Here is a 27,799-nt window from a genome sequence, read left to right on the forward strand (position 1 = left end):
TTATTTTCATTAATAGGCTTTTTATATTATTATACTTTTTTTATATTATTTTATTTATATTATACTTTTTATATTATTATATTAATAGGATAATTGTGTCAAACAGTAACAGGGAAAATATCGGAGAACGTCAAAATATAGATAGAAGCACTTGATTCGAGATTCTTCTTCAAACACGGCCACGAAATCATTTTTTCTTCGACCCGACTAGCTTAACCTAGTTTCAATTGTCGGTCGAGTTTCGACACAGCCTTTGGCTGCACCTCGCCCTTACACCTCAATCGTTCTTACGTAATTCAGTCGAAAGAACCGTAAAAAGGAAGTCACTTTAGAAATCAGAACTGCACAAAGGCGACACAATACTGACGATGATCTACCATCGCGCATCGACAAAATCAAATCGAAATAATCAGAAAACGTCCATAAAGCTAACAATATCGACACCCGAACTGCCGAGTTTATGCATTTACGATAAAATGTTTAAATACAGTTGCATCGCATACGACTTGCTAAGATGATTAAATGGAAGAACGTTACGTTCATTTAATTTCTATGCCTTAAAATATGCTTAGAGACTTTTCATTTCGCGATGCACCGATGGCTGAATCGCGCCGGAAAAATGAAAGAAAAATGTCCGTGCAACACTCGACGACGACAACAACCGTACGTCCTACCAGAATTCATTAATATCGCGTCTGCAATTAGTTCAAGTAGTCTTTTGTATTTCGAAGCAAGGGTCTCCGGAGCGTATGCAGCGAAGGTTCGACGCAACTCGCGATGCACTTGGTCCCATCGGTGCAGCGCTTCTCGACCACCTGTTGCAGCAAAAGTGGCGGTGTCGGCTTTTATCTCGCCGACGATCTCGCCGCGTATTCGCTTCTTTTCGCCCCGGCAGCCGAGAGTCCGCGCCGAGCCACCTATCTTTAATCACCTCGCACAATTTTCCGCGGAACGTTTCTAAATCTGCATTTTTCCGATCGCGGTTGCCGCGTCGAACGAATACGAGTATTCGTGCGAGACTGAACACCGTCTTCGCCGATGATCCCTTATCTCTTATCACGAGCTGTGATAACAGTGACGCTCATCGAGCCCGTTCGACCGCGAATGATCCACCTACAACGTCGCTTGCGACGATTATTCGCTCGACAATCGACCGCTAAACGCCGATAATTCGTACCGAACGGAATGTGAAATGCGCTTATGTAAGCGGCTCGGAATTGTGCTCGATGATTCATGGGACCCTGCAATGATTCTCGGCGACAGTACGCGCACCGCTTATCAATCAATGGTTGGGCATCATTGGCACCGGTTGGCTTCCTCCGTTTCGGAGCGTATCTTTTTAAAAGTTCGCGAGTCTCACGAGCTTCCATAGTGGTGTGCAAAATTATAGACTCGAAGTAACAATTATATTTTTACTGATATTTAAGCAACCCCCCCCCCCAAAAAAAAGATACTATACTTGTATATTCTTATTTTCTACTATTTCTAATATACAGGGTGTTCCAAAAATGTCTCGCAATCCAGAAATGAGGGATTCCTGAGGTCATTTGAAGCAACTTTTTCCTTAGCGAAAATGCAGTCCATGACTTTTTTCACGAGTTATTAACGAAAAACATTGGCCAATGGGAGAGCGAGTGCGGCTAACGCCCCGCCTTCGCGACCTCAGTCGGCCGGCGTGACGCGGCATTGGCCGCAAGGGCGGAGCGCTGGCCGCACTTGTGACTTCGATTGGTCACTGTTTTTCGTGAATAACGCGTAAACGAAGCCACGGATTGTATTTTCTCTCAGGAAAAAGTTACTTAAAATGATCTCAGGAACCTCCCCATTTCCATATTGCAAGACATTTTTGGGACACCCTGTATAAATATACAAATATGATGGTTCGTTAAGTTCTCGTTCAAATAACACTAAAAATGTGAAAGTTATTTTATGTCCATAATTATTCACACCGCTGGTGTATGTATCCTTAACAACGATGCGACTAAGGGATATTTCAAATATATTATTTATTGTATTTTCCAAATATGTCATAAAATATTTTGTCGAAATAGAGTGAATCAACGAGTGAAAGACGATTTATTTTTTATTGCGACAATACAACTTCTCACTGCGAAACAAAAGATCCCCATTCCGAAATGAGTTGAACAGAAATTAATTCCCCGGTTAAGAAGGGGTTAAAGGTTAAATTAAAGAAATAAAGCTTGAGAGGATTTATAGATATCACTTTCTTTTCCAAAGAATTTAAATGATGCAAAGAAGAATTTTCTTTGCGGCACGAATCACATTTCATTTCACAGTATGCCGCGGTATTCCCAGCAAGAAGGAAGTTCCCTGGATTACTTGAACCCAATTAGTAACCCGGCGATTGCATAAGTCCCCTTCGAAAAGGAACACCGATTTACACCGGAACGCAACACGTCCGCGCAAAATTCTCGCCGCTCGGTATAATTATCACTATTTTCTTTGGCAGAGCACGTAGACCGACCGAGCCCCGATGCAGCAGCCGTTCGCATCTCGCTCGATCGGCATAGTGTTCGTCCAAGATTCGGCGGATCGCCGCGCTGATTTTCGTAACCGGCAATAAAACCGGGTTGGAGAACGATTCGACGAAGCAACGAACCCCGCGCGTGCACGACCGCCGTTTTTCATCGTGTGCGTCTGACACACTGACGCCACGAGCTATTTCCATGCATTCCGTAATATGTGTGCCATGCATAATGATCCGCAGAGGTCAACACTCGTTGCGTTTTCCACCACGAAATATCGCCGTGACCGGAAGTGTTCACCGGTCGGTACGTAATGTCTCGTATACCTGTACGGTTACTTCACGATTTTGTTCATTTCGTTATCAATGGAATGTACCGGCCCACTCGATCCACGATTTTCTCGGTACGATGAATTCTCCCTAATTTTCAACGAATTTGAAACAAATACTTATATAATAATTATATAATAATTTTCAACAAATTCTCCCTAAATTTCAAACAAAAATTCAAGCCTCGCGCCTCGTTTTCATAATTGTTATATTATAATATAAATTAAAATAGTAATAATATAATTAAAATATATATAAATAAAAATATTAAATTATAATAAATATTATAATTTAATTATATTAAATATAATTATCGAGCTGCGCTCGACTAATAGTATCTCCTATTCCCAAATTGTCCATTTTTTGTTTAAATCTGAAGGAAAATTAGGGAGAATTTACCGTACATTACAGTCTTATAATATAAATTAAAATATATAATATAATATAATTAAAATATACATAAATAAAGATATTAAATTATAATAAATATTATAATTTAATTATATTAAATATAATTATCGAGCTGCGCTCGACTAATAGTATCTCCTATTCCCAAATTGTCCATTTTTTGTTTAAAAGCTGAAGGAAAATCAGGAAGAATTTACCGTACATTACAGTCTTATATCGGATCTCCCATAATCGTGTTAGGTTGTAACGTAATTTCGTTTCTTCTTCATACTGTTTTTAACACCAGCGAGCTCTAAAGCTAACAAACAACATCTGCTGTTTCATAAAAATTACGACACTGCATTTTTAGATCTGTGTTTATTGAAACCTTTCACCATTCTCATCATTCGACCGAGGATCTTCATGCAAAACAAAAGTTATTTATTACGATTCTAGGGAACAGGTATTAAACGGATAAATAATTTCGTCTGTTTATAATTTTAGTAGATTGTGAATAATATACGCCAGTGATATTAAATGGTTCCACTGTTCCATCTGTTATGTCATGTCTCGCCTACACATTTTTGTTGTAAATGCATCAAATCCGCAGTCTACTTATCGTAGTTGAAGTTTATTTGATCGTCTCCTCTGAGAGAGTCTTCCTAATTTGAGTAAGCTTGTAACGAAAACTGTAGAACTGGGACCAATGTACGTTACAGCCTAATAATAAAAATTGGTTATCTCGGGACCTAATCAGTCCTCAGAAAAGTCCTCTGAAAACTTAGCAACGTCTCGATCTTCGAAACAATTACGTGTTCTGTTTAGGGGTTTCACCGAAGTTATCATTGGAGAGGTGAGTCATCGTTGCACTGGTTACTGGTAAATTAACATTTAGATGGAACATTCGTGGTTCCGGGTCCGAATGGATCCCAATTCTGCCGAACGAGGTTTAACGCCTTAACTTGTACGCTCGAGTTAATTCGAGCGGGCTAAACAGGCCAAACTGTGCACACTCGAGATAATTCGAGCGGCGTTGTATTTTATGCTGCTATAATCTTTCACACTCGAATATAATCGAGAATTGAAAATAACAATGTGAAAGCAAAGAAAAAAAAATCGTTTTATTGATATTTATCATTTACATGGGATTGTAAGCTGTAACACTTATTTATTCAAGAATAAGATATAACCTTTTTCCATGGAACAAAAGCGCAGTATATCAAAATTCTCCACCAAAAGAAAAGTTGAACCAGTGGTGGTAACAAATGGAAACCTTTGAGGATGTGGATTTGGTTGGATATTGCTTATCTACTTTTATATAATCTTTCACACTCGAATATAATCGAGAATTGAAAATAACAATGTGAAAGCAAAGAAAAAATAAAATCGTTTTATTGATATTTATCATTTACATGGGATTGTAGGCTATAACACTTATTTACTCAAGAATAAAATATAGCCTTTTTATACTAGTATTATAATAATAATAATAATAATAATAATAATAATAATAATAATAATATACTAAGTATAATACTAGTATTATTATTATTTATGTCGTAAAAGTATAAATAAATATTTTTACTGATAAAAACATGTTTTCTCCGAAATAGCAATTCGAAAAGAAAGATAAAAAAGTCGATGTACGTGTAACATTGCAATATTCGGCTCTTTTCTGCAATGTGGGATCAAAATCCAAGATTAAAATAAAAATTTTGATTATTTTTGTATTTCTTTAATTTCTTTGCCAAGATGATGTTCTAAATTGTGTTTCTTTACATAAAAAAAAATTGATTTTTTTTTCCGGTTTTTTTTTCAAAAAAACTGCGCGTTAAGGGGTTAATCGATTATATTACCTACAAAAACAGGATTAGCGTTGACCGCAAAGAAACAGCTCCAACTCGTCTTTGCAAGTTCTTCTTTTTGATTTTGGCGCGGGTGGAGGGGGGAAGGGTGGAATCGAAGAGTATCGTCGATAGGAAATTTGCGCCAGCAGAGGACTCTAATCATAGCCGGGCTGTGCCGTTATGATTAATCGCCGCGGGAAAATAGAACGCGAGGATTAGGCGCGCGCGCGCGCGGGTGTCCCGTCGATGTGTACCATTTTATTTTTGGGTTACGCACTGCGCGGAGCGTCCGTCAGGCGAATTGCGAAAGTCGTGCAAATTTGCACGACAATCAACGACGCAGGGTGACGATCATGGCTTGTGTTCTCACGGGCCGGAAGTCGCTTACGTTTAGCGTAGTTTATCGTGTATCGCCGAAAATATTTAGGCACCCGGCTTAACACCTTCGGCGATAAATAAAATCCGGGTAAATAAATATTGACACGATGGCTAGGAGTTATCGAGGATCTGGTTGAGAATAGCACATATTTGGGATTGAGTATGAGTAATCTGCGAATTTATGGAACGGTACGGTTCACCGGAAATTGGCTTTTTACGTCTTCGAGTTACCTTTAATTTAACCTCCTCAAGGATATCGCATATATTTGTACATTTAATTTTAGGTTGATATTAAAGCTCGATGGCTGTGCCTTGTGGCCACCGTTCACGAGAGTGTTCAACATGTTCGCGAGGATATTTTTCGACTTTTTCTTTTCGATCATTAGTTATAAATAGACGGCGGAACTTATTTGCAAGTTTCTATTTTCGTATGTTCTTTTGTGGAAACTGGATGGAGCTAAATATCTTTTTGGAATAATTACAAGTCGTATTTACAAATCTGCAATTGTCTAGTACTTCAAGAGTCGCACACAGTCTAGGTGAGAATCATTAAATATGAAATTTCCATAAAACAGAAATAATTTAATCGGATTAAGATAATTATTTGTTATACCGAATCTTAGCGAATATGGTACTGCGAAAAGAAATTTGTAATTTTAGGCAAGCAAGAAGAAAGCAATTTGTACTATTGTTTATAATCATAAAACGATTACTATGAAATAATTGCTATTGTATCAAATAGTTTACGTTCAACTACAAGTAAACATGTAAAATATTTGTATACTTTACATTTATCTGTGAAAACAGCAAATTTCTTGCTCTCATATGCTCATATTTTATTATTAAATTAAAATTAGAGGATTCTACGAATTCCTATACATTCCTATAGGAAGTGACACTATGAACGCATTAAATACGAACACCGTAGACATTGTCATAAATGAGCATTAGAAACAAATATTTCGAAAACAGAAAGTTATCGATCATATACCTTTCCCTAAGTTAAAGATTAAGGTGCGCAATGCAGGAGTATTCTTACCTCTTATAATAAAAGCAATTACTACACTGTGGATGTTATGCACTCGTGAAAATTTCAACTTATTAAAATTATACAAGAAAGGAAAAATATTGCACATGTCTCCCATACCTTGCAATTCGTGTAGACAATTTCTATTTTGCATAAAGCTTCGCAGTCTAGTAATTACAATAAAATAGGCAAATGTAAAAAATTATATGATCACTGTTTTTCAGGTATTATGTTACAATGGTAACAAAGAAGCATTAATTGAAACCTTGAATGAAATAATACCCCACGCATGCTAAATGTTTCTTACAACGTTGAATAATTTTCTAATCAAGAATTCACATAACCTCCACATGTCCCGTATCGATGTCATTATAATAACAATAATTATTAGATCATCTGGCCAATAAATATAAATGACAAAATACCATGAGAGAGAAGAGAATACGTAAAATATATGACGTTAAAAAATATCACGTTCCAAAAGATATTTTATTCGGCGATTCGTTGTAGAGTCGAAGATGTGATATTTGGTTAGATTTTGGGAGATTTCAGCGACATTGCGGCGTTCGACGCGGAGACTTGATCGCCGCGATGCGTTAAGCCCCAGCACCGCGTAATGGAGCTGCCGTGCGCCGATCGGCCGCCTCCTGTCAGAACGATCCCCGGCCGTTGCGTTGCTCGGCCACGCTTATGACAAACGTTGCTCGCGAGAGACTATTCCCGTAACCTCGGGGAAATACCACTTGCCGACCGAAACAGGTGCTACTGCTCTGTTTGGAAAGTTCTCAGGAGCACGGTGGACGAATCGCGAGGGATATCAGGTGCGCGACACCCGTCGCGCCTCGGTTAACCTGTAACCGGGCGATTTTTGGGCCGCGGCACTCGTATCGCCTATAAAAGCCAGTCGAAACTCGATCCAAAACCGATCCAATTCTCCCGCGAATAAATACGAAACCACGAAAGAAAAATATTCGAACAAATAAGAGCACGAAGGTGGAAGGAAACGTAAACGAAGAGGCGGCGGCTCCTGCCTCCGTTATATCCTTGAGAGTCGATAGCCGCGATCTCGAAGAGATCCTTCGACGGTTCTTCGGAAAACACCTTCCTCAAGATCGAGGGAGAGACAAGTGGGAGAGAGCGCGTCGCCGAGGACGAAAGGCAGCGCGAGGAGGAGTCTGAGAAACCGACGCCGAACCGATTCGATTGCGTACGCGAAGGATTTTCGTTTACGGCTACAAGGACTGGGTCCGGTCGGCGAAATACCCGCGGACCATTTCGCAAAGAGAGCATGGATGGACCTGCGACTCACCTGATAATAGCTTGACTCCGCCATCTTGGACACTATAATCCACTCACTCACTCACTGCTTTCTATCCGTCCTTTGTGCACAGGACGACCATGTCCATTGTGTGTTTACATGCGGAAAGTACGCTGCTGCACCGACCGTTCGGCCGCGAGTGTCCGCATCTCAGTAATCGCTGAGCGCCGGTTCGTACCGTCCGCAACCCGGGACCATTCGCGAGAGAATCTGCGGATCGGGATGCGACACGGGTGCTACTACACCGCAGAGTGGCGATGAATGAAAGACGCGCGGCTAGCCAACTAAACGTAACCGGACACGAGCGCGTTCCACCGCACCAGACTAAAGACTGACGGCGATGGCCAAACGCCGGGCCAATCGCGAACCGATGGCGCGCGCACTCTACCTCCGCAATGTTCAAGCTTAAGGCTGGTTCAGGCACCTATAATGTGTATTTTAATCGTGAGGCGGGGCGAGCCCAGAAAAACCCAACAAAATCATTTTACTAAATTATTCGACTCGATTTTGGTGTCTATATGCAGCAGTTTGCTAAATTACTTACTGTTCAACGAAACTACCGGATACGATTGAATCAGCCTTTAAGAATAGAAAGTGGTAGGGGAAGCCTACCTCCAGGGATGAGTAGGGCCCCTCGGACCCCTCACACGGCGACTCCTTCCATGCACCCATTCGCTGGATCGTACAAAAATACGATAACAAGTTTATATGTAGCCGTAATGCATCTCTGGTGAAGGTAGTACGCGCGAAATTTGAAGAAATTGCCGCGTGACCAACAACATGCTGATAGTTTTAAATCCACATTTAAAAACTGTATTAATTCTTTAATTTCCCCCACAGAGCTGAAAATTACAAATTCAAGAGTTCAGAACAATTGAAAAGAAATCCCAAAACCGAAATTGAAAAGCATGGAATAACTAAAGATATAATATAATTCGGTAATGGCAATGCGTAAAGAACATGTTACAATTACCCAATGGAAAACAGAATACGGTGGAGCCTCGATTATCCGGACCACTGATGTCTAAATTTCTTATTATATCAGTACGTTACGTATGTAAATATTTCAATATAAGGTGATTTAATCTATTACTTTAATTAAGTAATCGCTCTGTTATCCGAACACTTACGTTTCTTTTAACAGGCTAGGTAATCAAGGTTCTGCTATATCTGGAAAAAACTACTGGTTCAATTCCAATATTCTAGTTATCATAAAACAAACATTTGAAATAGTAAATAGGCTATAAATATTTTTATCTTCTCACGTAATACAGAATTTGGCAAATAAACTTTTTTTTAAATAGTAGTTACATATGGATATTACGTAGCTAAATGTATTTGAAATGCTATTTCTATATAGAACTACTATTTAAAAGGTAGTTTATTTGCTAAATTTTGTGTTACATGAGAAGATCAAAATATTTATAGAATATTTACTATTTCAAAAATCTATTTTTCCCGAGTCATGCAATTAAGTAATTAATTTGGAGTACTGGCTAGAAAGTAATTAAGTTTGTTACAGCAAGATACCCAATTGTTCATATTACAATGGAAATAAGAATTTTAAAAAATATACCAAAACTTCTGGGGCTATAAGATGTAGTACAGGGATTTGTAGAAGCAAGAAAATTTTACTACAATCTGAAATTCTATAGTTTAAATTACGCGCGGCAATTCCAGAGTACTTTTTGTCCTCGTTGCGAACCGCCATCATCGCACCGCGGATTCTTCGTTTCTACCACATAGAGTGAATTTCTAATTTAGAACTAGATACACGTGTACATTACGTACCCATTGCTGCTCGACTAAACAAAAACCGTAAGCGTTCAACCAGTCTCTATACACATTTTATTGTTAGTTCTCTACTTTATCATTAGTCAATTGCGTTTAAGTTTAAACAAATTTTTTTAATTAGAACTATCAGTATGAAATACATTTATTTTTCATTTATTTTTCACATTTTATGTATGTACATGTTTATAAACATTGAAGCGTAACTAACAAGATTATATATATATAACTAAAAAGATATCAGTACATAAATTAGAAATTTATTAACAATATTCTATAAATATATATTTACACAAAGAAATGTGAAATGTTAGACGTTATTCTAAATGTATAAAACGTTAAAAGCAATATGCAATAAAAAGTAATATATTCATTTCAAAATAAAAATAACATAACTGATACATAAATATTTTATTTTAAGATATCGTGGAATTTTGACTTCGATATCAACGTGTAGATAACGATTTGAGAATACAAGGTAGCCAGTTTAAATTTGTTATCATTTTGATGACCTTTGCAGCGGAATTATGATAATGATAATTACAGTAGTAAAGAATACCTATTTTTCAGTTTTTACGAAGTTAAAAACGTGTTGTTTTGTAATCATTTTGATCGTACGAACAATATATATTTTCTTCAATAAAATTTTCGTAGCAGAGGTGAAAACGACAAACTTATTTAGTATACATTGATACACATTGTACATGTATTTATATTTACACAGGTCTAGTAGAAAAGGAATACCAAATGCAGACGTATATACTAATACCATACTTGAGCTGACTTGCCATTTTTTCTACTTGTTTGTTTTGTCCTTAGCGACCGGGATCACCGATAAAATTTCATGAGGTGGTAGGGAACGATCGTGCAGTCCAAAGTTCGCCTGAATAAAAGAATGATCTCGGTACTTTGCTGTTTTGCAGCTCCTGTTAGCTCTCATTTGAATTCAAGAACCGGCACGCGTTATAACCACCAAACGATTCTCTCTCATCGTCTTTCTTGACTGAGTCCTCCAATATCTTTCTACTTTGTTCTTCCGTGTGTCGTTGTTTTCGAATTATTCAAAATGTTGAAGGTAAGTGTCACACTTTCTATAATGAGAACTATAGTTCGTGTTATCGTATATCATATGAAATGCGAGTAATACTCACACATTAGCGTAATATATGCGAACGATATATAATTTTATATTACTTTATATGTGCATATATTCTTATGTTTTTAAACTCATGTCCATAGAAAAAATACTTTTTTCTTTTTGAAAGTGCTCATTATTGCAAAACCATACATACTGTAACATAGTTCTGTGTAGCGAGCTCTTATATCCTGTAATATAAAATGCTGATCGATTAACTTGATTAGATAATTACTTTTTATCTAATCTAAATAATATATATATATATAATATATATGTGTGTAATAAAAACATATATTGTATTATACATAATAAGATGACTTTGAAAAAGTGTAAGGACATTTTATATCACACATACTTTTCTAAAGACATTGTATTTAAGTTGAAACAGTTTATTAATATGTACATGGGCAAATAGTCTACTGTAACATTGAGTCACATTACACTTAAGAATGTTTATTATACTCTTTGTTATAGCAAACAATAACTTGACAGGGAAATTATTCTGATATTAATTATATGGTAATTATGAAAGAACATAATGTAGGAAGGTATTAAATAAATGATCTGTCGATGTAAAATAATGGGTATAGGTAATTATTTCAATGAAGAAGCTTGTTGCTTCTTAATTTCCATGTTTTAGATTAAAAGATATGGAACATTACAATGATTAATTGACAATCTTATAAATTGTTTCATAGTAATTAATAGCGACTGGTCCATGTTTTGTTATTTACTATGTTTACGCATGTCCTTCTTATTATTTTACGAGTATACTTTTCTCATTATAATGAACATTCTTAGAAAAAGATGATACACATATTATTGTGTTTACTTTATCCATTGTTGTTTTTCCAATATTTTTAATGGTGCAAGATGATAATGAATAAAGTAAGCAAAATATATTGTGTATAACGTACAGATAATTTAAAAGTGCTGTATATTAAACATTTGTATATCTGTATAACCATATATCTGTATATATATGTATACATTTAGTAACATGCACAGAATATAATTTAATGTTAAAATAACAGTCTTTGTGCAGATTCGAAATTGATTAACAAATATAAGTGTTTAATTGAAAATATTCTAATTGACATGTATGTTTCAGGGAATGGTTGCTCTTGTAACTGGGGGTGCTTCTGGACTAGGACTGGGAGCCGTGCAAAGATTTGTAAGAGAAGGTGCCAAAGTTGTTATCGCTGATTTACCTACATCCAAGGGACACGATATTGCTAATGAATTAGGAGAATCAGTTTTATTTACACCAATGAATGTAAGTGTTTGCCAAAATAGTATTAATATCAAAATATAAATTGTACAAGAGCAGATAACGAATTTAGCACTTGAAAGAGCAGATAACGAATTTAGCACTTGAAAGAGCAGGAAATAATGATTGTAGTTGTAGAAGGACAACATATTTTCTAGTGTTTCGATAGCTGATATTAATATCGTATCTGTAAATAAATTGAACCAAGCTATCGTGACCATTACGCAACGATTATTTTATAGGATGTTGCTGTAAAAAGTTGTTTGCTTACAGGTGACGTCGGAGAAGGATGTAATGGATGCGTTGGCTCTAACAGAGGATAAGTTTAAGAAGTTGGATGTCGTGTTGAATGCGGCAGGAATAGCTGTCGCATACAGGATTTACAATTTCAATAAAGAACGTGCGCACAGTTTAGAAGATTTTCATAGAGTAATAAACGTAAATACTGTTGGTACTTTCAACGTGATCAGATTAGCCGTAGGACTTATGTACAAGAACAAGCAGAACGAGGACGGACAACGTGGAGTGGTGATCAACACAGCGAGTATTGCGGCTTTCGATGGACAAATGGGTCAGATAGCGTATTCTGCAAGTAAGGGTGCGATAGTTGCCATGACCCTACCGATGACCCGCGATTTGGCAAGGGTTGGGATTCGCGTCAACACGATAGCGCCTGGTATAATGGAAACACCTATGCTGCAAGCATTACCGCTTAAAGTGCGTACATACTTGCAAGAAACGATACCGTTCCCATCGAGGCTCGGTAAACCGGACGAGTTCGCTCAGTTGGCGCAACATATCATCGAGAATCCTCTTCTGAATGGAGAAGTGATTAGATTAGACGGTGGTCTTAGGATGCCGGCTTAAGGATTTATGCGAGCAGGCAAACGTCGAGTGATTGTCTGAACATTAGATCGGATAAGGGATTCTTTACATTTCTATCAAAACGAAAAATATGTAACACAGGACAAACAGAAAGATATACGGAAATATATGTATATGCAAGAGAAATGAAAACGAATAACTTTGTTAGTACATGCAACACCATTATAATTCTCTTAAAATGTACACGAACAACTAAACGTTTCCATTCTATCATAGGTATCGACAATTCTCTTTATTACCTTATGGCTCTGTACAATTAACGTCTTGTAAATATGTTGCAAAAGTCGCAACACCCTTCATTTGTTTTTTCGTTTTTTTGTTTTAAATAGTTCACTAGAGTATCGTCTAGCAAAAAGGTTGTGTACATAGTATTAACATAAAAATTTGCTCAGTATCTTTTTTCTGTTTCCCCGTTTCTATCGATTCTTTCCCGGTTAGTCTTTCCTCCCAATAACCTCCGGAGATTTCCAGAATTCCAGCAAATGCTGAAACTTATTTTGATGATTTTTCGGAAGAGCCAGTTTATTTGTTAAGGCAGGATAATCGGGATCCTCTCCGAGGTCTAGTCAATCCTAGGCATTCGATTCTTTCAGATTTTGCAGCTTCTCCAGCTGGTCGGGTTGTAATTCATCTGGAATACTTGCCCTTCCTGCCATCACCATTTTCTTCGGCACGATCTCGATTTCTTCTGTTTCGATTTCCCGTTGTTCCAATTCCTGTTCCTGTTCCTGTTCCTGTTCCTGTTCCAGTTGCTGTAGCTGTTGTTGTTCCTGTACATCAATCACCGTGCCGCGAGACGGTATCGACTGAGAATTTTCTCCTGTGCTCGGCCCAGTCGTCGAGTCCGCCTCGCTGCCGGAACTGCTACTAACCGGAAATGGTGCCGAATCCGCTGGCAAATCGTCCACCGTTGACTTTTCTTCAATGTCCTCCGGTGCTTCGGTAGTCTCTTGATCCTCTTTTTCATCCATGATAACGGTGGTCTCTTTGCAGTCACTTTCGTTCATGTCAGTGGTAGTGGCGCTAGACGGCAGATCACCACCTTCAGAGCTTTCGGTAGACTTGACCGTGTCGTCGGCAGCCTCCTCCATCCCGGGGAAAGGGTGCTCGACTTCCTCCATGGGGGTCGCAGCCGTGATTACGATCTGAGCAACGCCTAATCCAAATTCATCTTTGGATTGGTCGTCGTCGGTGTTCTCGGTGGTCACCGACGGCTTCGCTTTCTCCTCATCTGTCTGTAAATACAGACCGGACAACGGTCAACAGATTTCGACAACGTAACGGGTTCTGATCTCGCTTCTCTCTTTTTAACTATCTTTATATTTACCTTCATTCCAGATTCATCCGATACTTGTACAACTAAGCGGCAGTTTTGTGTAAATTCAGTCACGGATTAAATCGAAATAAAACTAAGAAATGTTAGTCGATAGCTAGAATCAAAATCAGTTCTGCTAACCTACGATGCCAGGCCCCTCGGACCCGTCTTCCTCAAACTGTGAGCCATAATGGCTCTTCTGGTCCTTGGAAAGATTTATTACGAAACCGTCTTGCGATTGCTCGGCGTTCGCGTTAGCGATTTGCTCAGCCTCCTGCATTTCTGCGCTCACTGGAACAACAATACATAGATAAGACATTTTCCAATTTTCCATTCGATTACGATCGTAAAGCTAGCACCTTTCATCATGCCCTGTGTCAACTCGTCCTCCAAGAAAAACTCTGGAACTTCGGGCGGGGTGAATACAGGAGGCGCGGAACTCGGTGGCGTTATGTTCTCCTGAAAAGAACATTTCGAAATTTATTTGAATCAAGAAATATCGAGTAGACGAAAGTAGCCAGGTTTTGTTAATCGATCGTAATATAACCTGCGGGGTTAAAGGTGAACCGTCGGCAGCGCACGGTTCCATGATCAAAGAGGGGAATAATCCTCGATGCCCGCGAATTTCTCCCTCCCACCAGCCGTCATCGACGTCGTGCGGATCTTTTCTTAGAATTTTCACAACGTCGCCTTCGTAGAAACTAACCTCCTCGTCGCACGTAGCGTCGTAATCGTAAAGGGCGATACAGAACTGCTCGGGTTCTGCGAGAACAAGAACTACCGGTCAGCTAGCACTCGATCTACCGATAGCTCAAAACTTGTGCTCGATCGAAGGATCATTGATAATTACCTCCTATATGATTTTGTACAATTGCTGCTTCCGAAACAATAGCATGTTGCAAATTAGCATCAGGATCGACCGCGTCGTGGTCGTCGATCGTGTAGTCCACCGAAGAGAAGGATATCTGATGGACGAGTCCCGGCCCCTGGGAAGTCAAACCGGAAGTGGTTTCGGACTCGCGCTCGACATCGAGATAATTTTGAGGAACGAAACCTTCTTCGCCACGATAATTGCGAGCTCGCAACCAACCATCCCCGTCGCCTTCGCCAACAACTTCGAGCTGTTCGCTTTCAACAATCGACAGTTCGTCTGGATTTTGCGCCTGCAACGATATTCGCAACAACGATCGTTGACATTCGTGATTCACGGTCCGAGAGTTCAATTAAGACAGTGAGTGTTGCGTCGGTTACCACATATGGGTAGCACTTATTTTTAACTAGTTTTTAAAATTAATTTTTATTGTCCCAAAAATGTCTCGCAATCCGAAAGTAGGGGATTCCTGAGGTCACCCGAAGCAACTTTTTCCTTAGCGAAAATGCAATCCGCGGCTTCGTTTACGAGTTATTAACGAAAAACAGTGACCAATTAGAGACGAGTTCATTTGGCGCGAGATAGCCGAGCTCGCCTCTTATTGGTCAGTGTTTCTCGTTAATAACTCGTAAACGAAGCCTCGGAGAAAATTTTTGCAAAAGAAAAAGTTGCTTCAAATGACCTCAAGAACCTCCCATTTCCGGATTGCGAGACATTTTCGCAACACCCTGTATATGAAACAAACTGAATGTTACTAGGATATTTAGAATCCAAACGATCAAATTAACATCTGATTTAAACTAACGATTAAATTAACGGTAAATTTTAACTTTCTATAGCTGCGGTTACATTAATTAGATGACTTTAACCTTTTAGGTACGGCTGAATTCTGCGCGAGGCTATTTCTCTGGACGGCAGAGTCTGATATGTACTGTACAGAGTGTCTGTATATTGTTAAGATACAGTTATATTGTTAACAGTTATATTGTTAAGATAAGTCTGTATATCGTAAATCGATGTGAAGACAAAAGAAGTGTGAAACAATGCATATGAAGACGATTATTTGATTCAAACGATGACCAAGTGAGCTACTAGAGTAAACCACTATAGTGGTGCGTCGTTCAGAGAGATGGCATCCGCGAAAGCCAATATAGTAGCGCGTCGTTCAGAGAGATGACATCCGCAGAAGCCACTATAGTGGCGCATCGTTCTGAAAGATGACATCCGTGGAAGCCACTATAGTGGCGCGTCGTTCAGAGAGATGACATCCGCAGAAGCCACTATAGTGGCGCGTCGTTCAGAGAGATGACATCCGCAGAAACCACTATAGTGGCGCATCGTTCTGAAAGATGACATCCGCAGAAGCCACTATAGTGGCGCGTCGTTTAGAGAGATGACATCCGCAGAAGCCACTATAGTGGCGCATCGTTCTGAAAGATGACATCTGCAGAAGCCACTATAGTGGCGCGTCGTTTAGAGAAATGGCATCCGCAGAAGCCACTATAGTGGCGCGTCGTTCAGAGAGATGACATCCGCGGAAGCCACTATAGTGGCACATCGTTCTGAAAGATGACATCCGCGAAAGCCACTATAGTGGCGCATCGTTCTGAAAGATGACATCCGCGAAAGTCACTATAGTGGCGCGTCGTTCAGAGAGATGACATCCGCGGAAGCCACTATAGTGGCGCGTCGTGCCTAAAAGGTTAATATTATGGGAATTTGTAGAGTTGACATGCGACACTTCACGTGTTAATAACAATTGCTAGAAATCCAATGTACCGTGTACGAATACAGCGCAGTGCACTTGTAAATCGGTTGCGCAGGAGGCGCCTCCTCTGTTTCGTGGACTTCCGTCTGCTCGTCTTTCTCCTCGTTGTCCCAGTCCACAGCCGTTGGATCGTCCCATCCTACAGTCAGCTGCTCTATTCGTTGTTTCTCTTGCTCGAGCAACGCTGCGGTAGAAATCAAAAGTACAATTCTTATTCTAATATGTATTCCATGTATACGTTTCGTATCGATTTACACGCTCACCGTCAACTTCCTCGCTGTCGTGCCTTTGTCTTTCGTCGATAGGCTCGTCTTCCTGCTGAGAAGTATTCTTTACACTGCCCGGCCGCTCGACGGTGGTCAGGTCGCTTCCACCGTCCCCGTCGCTATCGTAGAACGAATCCGAGGACGGATGTTCCTGTACCATGACGAAAACAACATGATTTAATTGTTCCCGTTCATTGGAGGATCATTCGCCGTCGAATACGGCAAATACGATACGAGAGAAATAAGAAAATAGGATATCGGCATTCGCGTCCACGGATTAGCGTAAGTCGTAAGGAAATATGGATCGCAGTACCGCAGTTCCAGAAGCGTCCGTCCTCACGGAGAGGGAGCTGGCCGAGCGTGGCATGTCCTGCACGCTCAATGTCTCGACCTCCTGCAGCCACTCGTCGACGTTCACTGAAGAAACAATGAGAATGACCGGTGGTGATGATGCTCGCGTCGACACAAATCATTGACGACAGAGACACGTAAAATTATTAATCGGTAGACTACTTAATCGAGTAGACAAACGGATTTACGAACCTCCGCCGTTCCGAAGGCAATCTATTCTCGACTCTGCTTTCAGCTTAGCTGTCTAATGGACAAGAGAACACGTAAGAAAGAGAATGTTAATTTCCCCGGAAAGCTTACCTCTGCGCGTCGTATTGCGTGTTTCAGCTCGTCGATTTTCGTGTCCAAATCCGGACCTTGCGGATCGTTTGGATCAGTCTGTAAAACCGATATTAGCAAAAAGTGACTATTCCTCCCAAGTACAGATTGTTGTTGATCGTGGACAGTATCGGCCGTCGGATTAGTTTACCTTTTGCCCGGACTCTTTCAGCTGAATAAAATTCTGCAATTTCCTACTGTTCTCCCGGATGCTGCTTACTTCACGCGCTATTCTCGTCGACCAGCGACGAGCCTCTTTACCGAGCGTGGCCGCGGCAGAGTGATCGGCGGTTATCCTGCAAACAATGGCATCGTCCACACCGCTAGCGTGATCATTGTTGTTTCGTAATATTAAGGGGGACCGGAAAGTAATGTCGTTTCTGCGCATATTTGTCTGCTTGAATTTAATGTAAACAAACGACATAACTTTCCGATCCCCCTAATATATTGCAATTCGATTCCAGTAAGTGACTCACGGACCTATCCACCGGATCGTTGTCGCAACACTCGAAATCGTACTCTATATGCTGCTTCAAAACAGGATAGTACAAACAGCAACACTGAATGTTGTACTCTCTAGTGAGCTGCAACACGAGCGACGTAAACAACACGGGAGTTCCGGTTATTCCGTGTTTACCACTACAAGTATATCTATCATCGAACAAACCAACCAACCGACAAGTGTTTGCGTTTGCACGACGTTTGATTATCTATAGAGTGTCCCAAAAAATGGCTCGCGATCCGGAAATGGTGGATTCCTTAGGTTATTTGACGTAACTTTTTCCTTGGCGAAAATGCAAACCGCGGCTTCGTTTACCAGTTATTAATGAAAAACGCCAACCAATAAGAAGCGAGCTCTGCTGGCGCGGAACGGCCGAGCCAATGAGCGGAGCTGGGCTTCGTCGCGCGCTCGTTGGCTCGGTCTACTCGCGCGTTATAATAATAATAATAATATTATATTATATTATTTTTATATTATTTAAATTATACAGGGTGTCCCAAAAAATTGTCTCGCAATTCGAAAGAGGCGGGTTCCTCAGGTCATTTGAAGCAACTTCTTCCTTTACCAAAATTTTCTCCGAGGCACCGTTAACGAGTTATTAACGAAAAACAGCGACCAATGAAAGGCGAGCTCAGCTGGCGCGAGGCGACCGAGTCAACGAGCGGAACTGGGCTTCGTGCGCTGGTTGGCTGGGCCGCCTCGCGTCAGCCGTACTCGCCTCTCATTGGTCACTGATTTACGTTGATAGCTCGTAAACGAAGCCGCGGTTTGCATTTTCGCTAAGGAGAAAGTTGCTTGAAATGATCTCAGGAACCCTCCATTTCCGGATTACGAGACATGTTTGAGACATCCTGTATAACCTATATGGAGCGAAGAAGAAATAGTTTCAGCGCGTCGACCGAGAACCGTCTTGTCGCAGCAATTGTTAACCGGGGATGAAACCGATCGCATTGGTTCTACTGGCAGCGATTGAAATCAACGTTTTCTATGTCAGTTGTATCGTCTGTCGGACGAGTTACTCACTTGTTGCGCTTGGTCGCGAATTTTCGTGAAGCTGTTCTGCGTTGCCAGACAGGTCAAGAGTTCGGTACGACCCATCAGCGTTAAATATTCGGCTACCTTATCGTAAACGCCTTGTTCCAAATACTGTTCAAACGTGCGACAAACGGGAAAAATATTATGGTTCCGTAAACAATGGCAAAGGTCGAAGGTCGAGGGAGGAAGCATAGGGAATCGAATCCACCGACCTGCATGGTGTTCTGTAAATCGACTACAAAATATCTTTTTTGATGGGCATTCGCAGCGGCGAGGCTAAGTAAATAATCGTTTCGAGCTCCCGTTGACTTTTCCTCCAATGCGTCGCGTTTCGAGCTCACCTGCGGGGCATCGACACGTTAATGCAAAAACTGTCTCGCGTGCTGTACAGGGTGTCCAAAAATTATTGTACAAGCGGGAAATGAGGGGTTCCTGAGGTCGTTCGAAGTAACTTTTCTCTGAGCGAAAATGCAATCCGTTGCTTCGTTTACGAGTTATTAACGAGAAACAGTGACCAATGAGAGGCGAGCTCGGCTGGCGCGCGGCGGCCCAGCCAACGAGCGCGCGGAGCCCAGTTCCGCTCATTGACTCGGCCGTCTCGCGCCAAATGATCGGAGAAAATGTTCGCATTTTGGCTCGGCCGCTTCGCGCCAGCTAATCTCACCTCTCATTGGTCTCACTGTTTTTTTGATGATGACCTCAGGAACCCCTCATTTCCCGTTTGTATAATAATTTTGGGACACCCTGTATATTCGATCAGTTAATATCGTAGTACTAATTCGTTTCGTTCTACCTTCGCGCTGTTTTTCTGCAACGACGTTATCGATTGAAAGAAAGATCCTTTCTTTTTCTTTAATCTGAAAATAATCATCAAGCGTGCACACAGCATTGTTAGGCTCGTCGATCGATCATGAAATCGAACCGAATCGTAAAACATCGACGAATAACGTACTTTTCCTCGATGTCTTTTGCCTTGTCCCGGACGTCGTGAGCACTGTGCTCCTCGTCGAAGTACAACTTCTTCGTTTTATCCACGTCCTGCACACACATTTGCAGCTCTTTTTGTACTATCATCAATTGGTCGATCGCCTGAAACAAAATTCGCGCCGTCAGTTTGCTTTTACGAATTTAAACGATTCGGAAAGCTAACAGAATATTACAGTCTCAACCTTGAACTTTCAGGACCGTTGGACATTGTCTATGTACACGTTTTATCGACCCGTACCTTCTTTGAAATTTGGAGTTTGTGCATCTTCAAGCTTTTGGCGTCGTCGGCAATTTGTTGTTGAAAAACCTCGACGGCCGCTAGCCGAGCTCTGGCCAGCTTCTCGTTCTCCTCCAGCACGGTCCGCCAAACGTTCCACATGTTCCTGAAACGATTTCGATCAGCCCGAACTGTTATCGAAGCGGCCAAGCGTCGCTCTAAACGAGACCTTACCATTTCTCGTCGCCGCCATCGACCTTCAGGTCCGGAATGTACGGGATTTTCTTGTTCAAATAGGCGGAAGATATTTTGAGGAGCGCCTGTAAAAATACCGTTTAGCGAACGTTCACCGAAAGTCCATCGAATAAGTGGACTTCGAGCCGAGTCGAATTTCATAGTACGTAACCAACTTACCTCCGAATAGGATTTCTCGATCGCGGATTTCTTTATCGTGAAGTTGCTGAAAAGAAAGTCGACAGAGAATTTGACGAAGTCCGTGTTAAATTATGCAATTACGATTTTAACACGTTCGTCGCCCAGCGCAATTCGGTTGAGTTTCTCGCGGGGCCCAAATACGACCGATGGAGCACCGAAACATAAACGGAGCGATACATTTTTTAAATAAATAATTTTGAATAAATTTAACCTTGACATAACCTGAACGTCAAGAAACGAAAAAAAATGTAGAAAGAACTACGACATAGTATAATGTAATGTGTTATACTAAATATAAATTAGTAAAAAGTATAATATAATATGTATATAGTATAATATTTTTAGTATTTTTAAGTTGGATATCCTATATTTATATTTCAGTGCTTATTCCATTTTATTCCTTTTAAAATCCAACTGAAAGTCCTATAAATTGAATAAGAAGAGCGTCACCCACATTTTGGTGACGGGATCTCCACGGAAGCATACTCGTCACCCAGATCCGAGTGACGCGACGACGAACGTGTTAAATAACTGCATTCTGTTATTGCTATTTTATCCCTGTTTATTGCGGTACACGGTTCGAGTAGGGGAAATAAAGTGTTTGCCGACTCTAGTTCTCTTTAAATCCTTACGCAATGAATATGCATGCGTAAACGGTCGCAGTCAAGCTATCAATTTCGCGTTAAACGATCGAACGTGTATATATATATATATATATATATATATATATATATATATATCTGTGTGTGTCGTATCTGTGCGACGTATCGGTGGATTAATGAAACAGACGTGGAATATCGGCGCGACTCGCGCGTATCGTAAAACCGTTCCTATTTGCCATTGTACGCGTCGTTCGGCACCGAGGGGCGTTAACGGACTGCGGCATAGACTTTAGGCGAAAGAGGCTCCGATGACGTTAACAGATAAGACATCGCGCAAAGCGGCGGTGCCCAGTTACCAAAAACGGCGAGCCGCGCGATCATCGAATCGATCCGGAAATTTCTGACCAATGTCGGGACGCGCGTGCAGACGAGATACCGGGAGCGTTCGATTCACGGTCCCCTCGCCGAGAATGAATGCGATCGAAGCAAGCTTGTCCCCCGTTGGAAAGTAAAAGTACGGTCGGCGTCGAAGAGAAACGGAAACTGCTTACGCGACAAGACGCGGACGACGCGAAATGCCGGAGGCACCTACTAGAGTGTTCCGGAGGTCTTTTATCTAATCCCCTTTTACACAATTACGGGACTCACCGAATATCCTCCAGAAGGTCGCATTCGTGCTGATTTTTCGCCTGCAACTTGGCCGCCTGCTCCGCGTGTACATTCTTCAGAAATTTTGCGTAATTTCCCTGCGGGAACAGAGAACGTTTCAGCGAATCGAGGAATCAATTGTTTTGTTTTTTTTTCTTCGGCTGACAACTTTCGATGATGCCGCGACGCGACGAGACGAGACGAAACGAGACGAGACGCGACGAGACGCGTTCGTTAAGAGGAAAATATGCGATTTGTTAATTAGCTCTCGGTTTCTCAGCACAGAAACAAGTTGTTCCGGCACGGCATAGCGGGTGGAAAATAAAAGGTTGTCTCTCTTTCCGCTTCGATTATTGGTCGTTTGCACGGCATCCGATAATTACCGGTCAGGGGAACTAACAAGGGTGACGCTTTAATCAACGGCGACGTTGTTCGAAGTCAAGTTCAATTTTGTAGTACATGCAGCTGCATCGGCGATCCCTTTACGCATCGAGGCTCGCATTGACCCCGTGAACTCTGATCAACGCCCGTCCGTGCGAACACGTTCGATGTTCGTACGTGCAACTCGGGCTTTACGGAAAATCAATGCGTTTCTTATGAGCACGAGCGATAAACAAACGTCTCCCTTCTAGACGTGCCGGAATTTCCCGGATATCGAGTGGCTTGCGAATTAATTACCGAGTCCATCGGGTTGCGCGATACGAAATATCGGATTTTCAAGCGAGAGATTGCATTACCAAAGAAAAGGTCAAATATAAAGAACATTGTTGACCCGCTCTAAATTGTTTCATAATTACTAACAAAATCGAGCAACGTTAAAGGTAAAATTTTTATTATGCAAAGGTGTAAAATCTTTGTAGGGTAGTGGAGCTGGTTATTGAAGGGTGATCAATTGCTGTGCCTTTGGTTCGTTTTCGAGCATAATTTACTTCGTATTTATCGAATGAGACATACTAAATTGTTTCTATTCAAAAATGAACGAAATAAAAGAATAAAATACATTGCACAAGAATCTCACTCGCCTGTTAAAACAATCGAAAACATTTATCGAAGTTACACTTCGCCGTTAACAATTTAGAAAGAGGAACGAAGAAAATTCAAATGACGATTGTTAACATTTGTTTAGGATCTTATTGTGATTGATATTGTAAATACTATTGTAAATTTGATATTCTTAATTTTATTGAAGAAGATTCGAATAACGATTTATTTAGAATCTTATTGTAATTGATATTGTAAATACTATTGTAAATTTGATATTCTTAATTTTATTGCAAATTTTAGACAGAACACTTGTCGAAGTTACACTTCACTGTTAACAATTTAGAAAGAGGAACGAAGAAGATTTGAATGACGATTTATTTAGAATCTTATTGTAATTGATATTGTAAATACTATTTTAAATTTGATATTCATAATTTTATTCCAAATTTTAGACAGAATACTTGTCGAAGTTACACTTCACTGTTAACAATTTAGAAAGAGGAACGAAGAAGATTCGAATGACGATTTATTTAGAATCTTATTGTAATTGATATTGTAAATATACTATTTTAAATTTTATATTCATAATTTTATTGCAAATTTTAGACAGAACACTTGTCGAAGTTACACTTCACCGTTAACAATTTAGAAAAAGGAACGAAGAAGATTCAAATAACGATTTATTTAGATCTTATTGTAATTGATATTGTAAATACTATTGTAAATTTGATATTCATAATTTTATTGCAAATTTTAGACGAAACATTTGTCGAAGTTACACACTTCACTGTTAACAATTTAGAAAAAGGAATGAAGAAGATTCAAATGATTGATTCAAATTATTGTAATTGATATTGTAAATACTATTTCAAATTTGATATTCTTAATTTTATTGCAAATTTTAGAAATTCCATTTACGCAACGAATTCGCCGAATTTCGATGCCAAGGGGGAAGTTTCAAGTAGTATAGGAGATTTTGGGCCAGACAGTCCCGGCCGTGGCGCGTCGCAACAACGCGACGCGAGGCGATACGCGCACGTATCGTTGCTAATCAATTCGCACAAAGGGGTAACCCCGTTCGATCGCGTTGAAATTCTGACAGGTCTATCGATTCTCCTTGAACATCAGGCGTTGCATTTTTGAATGCGTCCACGGTCTAAAGGCTCGTACGTACGTAATCGCTGTGTGCACGACTGCTGATTCCGGCATTGTTACGTGGATCGTTAAACTGCCTTTATTCGTTTGTCTCGCTCGTTCGTAAATTATTTTTCGTTTACGTCTTGAAATGCGCCACCGGCGAACGCGATAGCTTACGGACGAACGTTGCCCGTGCGTGCTGCATTCGAGTTACACGTAACTCGAATACACGACAATTTGTTTAACACCAAAACCTACCAAGCAGTAATACTAACTGGCATGTACTGTTTCGCAAAAGTGATAAGACCGAATTTATTTGGAATTCGTAAAGTTTTTATTATAAAACTTGCTCCAATAATACAACTTATTCGAGCGTTTTCCACGAAAGAGTCTCGGAACTTTTCAGAATTGCAAAATAAGAAAGCGACCGCTTCGACCGCGATAGGTTTAGTGTTAAACCGGACCGAGAGCGACAATAAGACCGACCCGATACGTTCGGTTCCGCGAAGTCCATTTTTAGTAGTTCGAATAAATCATATAAATATTTTTTTTCGCATTTAAAGCGAACAAATGCGAAGCTTCGTTTCTCAAATTTATCGAATGCACGGCTCGGCGAGCTTCGCCCGTGTCCGCGATTAATTTTCCTTTAATTCGAAATAGTGACGAAATGAGGAAGGGAGGAGAGAGAGGAGGGAGGGGGTGTTAGAAAAGAGACGGAAAGGTCGGGCTTTTAAACAGCCCGGCTCGACAAAGTGGCGTGATACAGCGAAGAATTTCAGGTTGTGGATGAAAGGCCCGTGCTAAAGGAAATTTATAGCCGGGACACCCGCGACAAAGACATTTATTACTTTGAAAAAAGCCCCCTATCGATCGCGGAGGCCGACACCGAGCCTTTCCGGCAGCTTGAGAAAGGGATGCAGCCAGTCCTTGCGCGGGGGTTCCTTCGGAAAAGATTCGTCCGCCGAACGAGTATCGTTTTTATCTTCGAGCGGGTCCTCGTTTGGGAACTGTTCTCGGCGGAATGCGCTTCGCGCGAGGGTGAACCGACTCGACAAACACGAAATCGGCCGTGGGCGGCGTAGAAATCTTCCCGAGTGCAAAGAATAAACAGAGTGGCGAGAGGAGCATAGTCGAAGCGTGTTCTTCAAACTCGCATCGACGCGGAGAACGCTCTCGCGTTCCCTTTTTTTCGCGTATCTCTTTCTCTCTTTCGGCTCTCGGGGAGGGTCTCTCTCTCTTTTTCTCTCTCACCCCTTCCTCTTTGCTCTCCCCCTCTCTCTGGATTCTTATCGGGTGACTAGCATTCGACAAGTGGAAGTGGGTCAGGAATCCCCGGATCTTTAACTACGAAACTTTATTGTCGTGGAACAGGAGGCGAAGGGACGGGTCGCGTAACCCGACAAATAGGTCAGTAAATTTTATTGCCCTCGCAGGCACAGGGACCTGGCCTGCATGGTCCTCCCAAGGACCCCTGCTCCTCCTTTGATCAGCCTCGTTCGCGTGTGCAACTAATAAGGGGTGTCGACCAAGTGGCCTTTTCCCAGTATTAATTGAACCTTACACGGAAGATATATAATCGGAATAAATACTTGACAACTGGTTCTTCCATCGGCTGCCATTTGTATTCGCGAAGCGAGCACGGCACTCTTCGATCGAGACAAAGAGTATCGCGTTAACGGAAAAACTTTCTTCGAACGAGAGAGAATCGATCGAACGTGGTTTGCAATCCGAACGTTAACGTTTACGTTCACCAAGAGACCGAGTACAAATGACAGAAAACAGAACGACTGCTGGTTTCACCGAGTGGTAAATTGCTGGCCAACGTGGCAGAAGAATCGGAGAGGATTTCACCGTCTAGACGGTGCCACTTTTAAACGGCCGGAGTAGAAGAAATTTGCGGGTCGTGTATTATCGCAATTACGCTATCTTCAACGCAGGAATAATTCAACGCGGAGACGCGACGCTGTGCGCGTTCAAGGAACGCCGCACGGGAACGTTTTAGAAGAATTTCAAAACGCTCTTAAAAGCTATTTGCCGAACGACGAAACTCGAACTATCCTTTGTACGAAACGTGAAAAGCATCGGTGGAGCAGAGCTAGCGCGTTACAGCCAGGAAAATTAAGCCCCGACAAGAAATCGTTATCAGCATGCATAATGAAGGCTGCATTATTGCGCGAGGAAAGTGCAGCAGGGAGATATCCTTTAATCAAACCCGTCGCGCTCGAGGGCTTCTGCTCTCTCTCTCCGGCTCGCAGAATAAACGAACGAACCCTCGACGCGATATGTGTGTGGTCGGGCCACGATACTCCAGAGGGATGCTGCGGGATCGTTTAACCATGAATCGGTGTGCCTCGGCTCGACCGTAGGAATGTAAACGATCGATCCGAAGCGGCTCGAGTATCCGCATTTCGGAAAACTCGATGGCACGAGTGGTTCTGATCACGATGGAACATGGCCACCGAAAATTGTCCTACATTCGAAATTCAGGATCGATTTGGATGGACGGCCGGGACCGCGTTGTTATATAAGGAAAGGTCGGAATTTCGGCGGATACCGGTTCGCCGTAGGCGACGTGCGATTACGAGATTCACCTCGAGAATCGGGGTGACGGAAATACATTGTCACACGCCGGTGTTCGGCGGGTTGTTAATCCGAATATTTGGCCGGTCTCGTGGATTTTCAGGTCAGCTTTCGGCGTGTAGGCTCGGGAGCGAGCGAGCAAAACGAACGAGGGTCCCGAACACCGCGCGCATCGATTTTCCCATCGTGGCGAACGTTCGAGCTGGCTTTACGTCAATTTTCCTGTAAGACGTGTCTGCGGGGCGAGATCGATACGAGACCGTCTCGATCGCTCGTAAAGGCAAGACTGGGTGTCCGTCTCGGGCCCCCGTGATCTTGCTGTCGCGTGACACCTTCCGAGAACCATGCTCTCTCTCCTCTAATAGCGAAGCGATACGATTCGTTTTGTTCTCCGCGGAGTTCTCGCAGAGTTGGCTGAATTTTTCTCAGCTGATTTTTACGGCGTACAAGACAGACAGAGAGAGAAAGAGAGAGAGAGAAAGTTAATTTCGTTCGTTGATTCTCGGGGACTAGCGATTCGCGATCCGCGAAGGCTTCTTAGGAGTCGGCGGAAGCGCGCGCGCGCACGGGGTCCGCTCGGAAGAAGAGCGTAACGAGCGTAACGTGAAAAGAGACGAGGACGGAGAACGAGGTTGAAGACGTTTCGAGCAAGAGAAGGAGCGTTCGGTAACGATCGGACGTACGAATTCCAGAATAGATATAGTGGTTGACTTAGGCGACTCGGCTTCTCTTACTTTTCTTGGTGGTGGTTGCATGCTGGACGAGCGTTGAGCGGCCTGCTCCGCAGCCTCACCGCTGGCAGCCCGTTTTACACCGTCCGGGCCGGGGAGGGGTGCTCTGTTGTTTTCGTACGCCTCACCCGACACACAACAATGAACGCGCAACCACCCTCTTCACAGCTCGCGTGTTCGTACGCTACTGCTCTCC

The 27,799-nt window shown here is 41.6% G+C and overlaps 3 protein-coding genes across 12 annotated transcripts in view; 1 reads left to right on the forward strand and 2 right to left on the reverse strand.

The window, feature by feature from the left end:
• Positions 1–8,105, reverse strand: part of Pkn (serine/threonine-protein kinase N) — an 81,293-nt gene extending 73,188 nt beyond the window's left edge. For 2 of the 5 annotated variants that reach the window (XR_013033326.1, XM_076521609.1), the window contains exon 1: positions 675–959. Coding sequence is in view for 1 of the 5 variants with exons in the window: in XM_033475759.2 (XP_033331650.1) it covers positions 7,764–7,787 (24 nt within the window). In the remaining 4 variants the exon portion in view is untranslated. Of the gene's footprint in view, positions 1–674; positions 960–7,763 lie in introns of those variants that run through there. The other 3 variants (XM_033475759.2, XM_076521611.1, XM_076521613.1) reach the window with 3 other exon arrangements.
• Positions 8,106–10,486: 2,381 nt separating this feature from the next.
• LOC117223637 (protein nervous wreck) lies at positions 10,487–27,776 on the reverse strand. 6 transcript variants are annotated; one of them, XM_076521643.1, is made up of 24 exons: positions 27,607–27,776; positions 22,172–22,269; positions 20,901–20,946; positions 20,721–20,806; positions 20,508–20,652; positions 20,235–20,371; positions 20,076–20,139; positions 19,495–19,623; positions 19,271–19,393; positions 18,226–18,329; positions 17,897–18,041; positions 17,728–17,805; positions 17,620–17,671; positions 17,390–17,493; positions 17,074–17,227; positions 16,822–16,994; positions 15,022–15,334; positions 14,719–14,948; positions 14,531–14,630; positions 14,313–14,462; positions 14,184–14,215; positions 13,729–14,091; positions 13,501–13,626; positions 13,056–13,428 (listed from the first exon to the last, which is right to left on the reverse strand). In XM_076521643.1, exons 1-24 carry the CDS (start codon positions 27,625–27,627, stop codon positions 13,423–13,425), a joined length of 2,979 nt encoding a protein of 992 aa, XP_076377758.1. In that variant the 5' UTR covers positions 27,628–27,776; the 3' UTR covers positions 13,056–13,422. The 6 variants fall into 6 exon arrangements, 5 of the variants coding, with proteins under 5 accessions (XP_076377758.1, XP_076377755.1, XP_076377750.1 ...); XR_013033328.1 differs by adding an exon at positions 10,487–10,889 and having other exon boundaries at positions 13,096–14,091; positions 27,607–27,774; XM_076521640.1 differs by having other exon boundaries at positions 13,056–13,626.
• On the forward strand, positions 10,498–13,071 carry scu (hydroxysteroid 17-beta dehydrogenase 10). Its single transcript, XM_033476045.2, has 3 exons — positions 10,498–10,638; positions 11,813–11,977; positions 12,245–13,071. Exons 1-3 carry the CDS (start codon positions 10,630–10,632, stop codon positions 12,836–12,838), a joined length of 768 nt encoding a protein of 255 aa, XP_033331936.2. The 5' UTR covers positions 10,498–10,629; the 3' UTR covers positions 12,839–13,071.
• Positions 27,777–27,799: the final 23 nt, after the last annotated feature.

The sequence above is a fragment of the Megalopta genalis genome, chromosome 1 (genome assembly GCF_051020955.1).
Source record: "Megalopta genalis isolate 19385.01 chromosome 1, iyMegGena1_principal, whole genome shotgun sequence".
Lineage (NCBI taxonomy): Eukaryota > Metazoa > Arthropoda > Insecta > Hymenoptera > Halictidae > Megalopta > Megalopta genalis.

Bases quoted from the DNA above. Each gene is read 5' to 3' on its own strand.
- LOC117223637 (XM_076521628.1), bottom strand. From the start codon at position 27,627: ATGCAACCACCACCAAGAAAA. The intron at 18,330-19,270 runs GTGAGTAACTCG...CTCGTGTTGCAG, and splicing joins TTCGCGACCAAGCGCAACAA to CTCACTAGAGAGTACAACAT. The intron at 14,216-14,312 runs GTTAGCAGAACT...ACTGCCGCTTAG, and splicing joins CGAGGGGCCTGGCATCGTAG to TTGTACAAGTATCGGATGAA.
- scu (XM_033476045.2), top strand. The intron at 11,978-12,244 runs GTAAGTGTTTGC...GTTTGCTTACAG, and splicing joins TTTTATTTACACCAATGAAT to GTGACGTCGGAGAAGGATGT.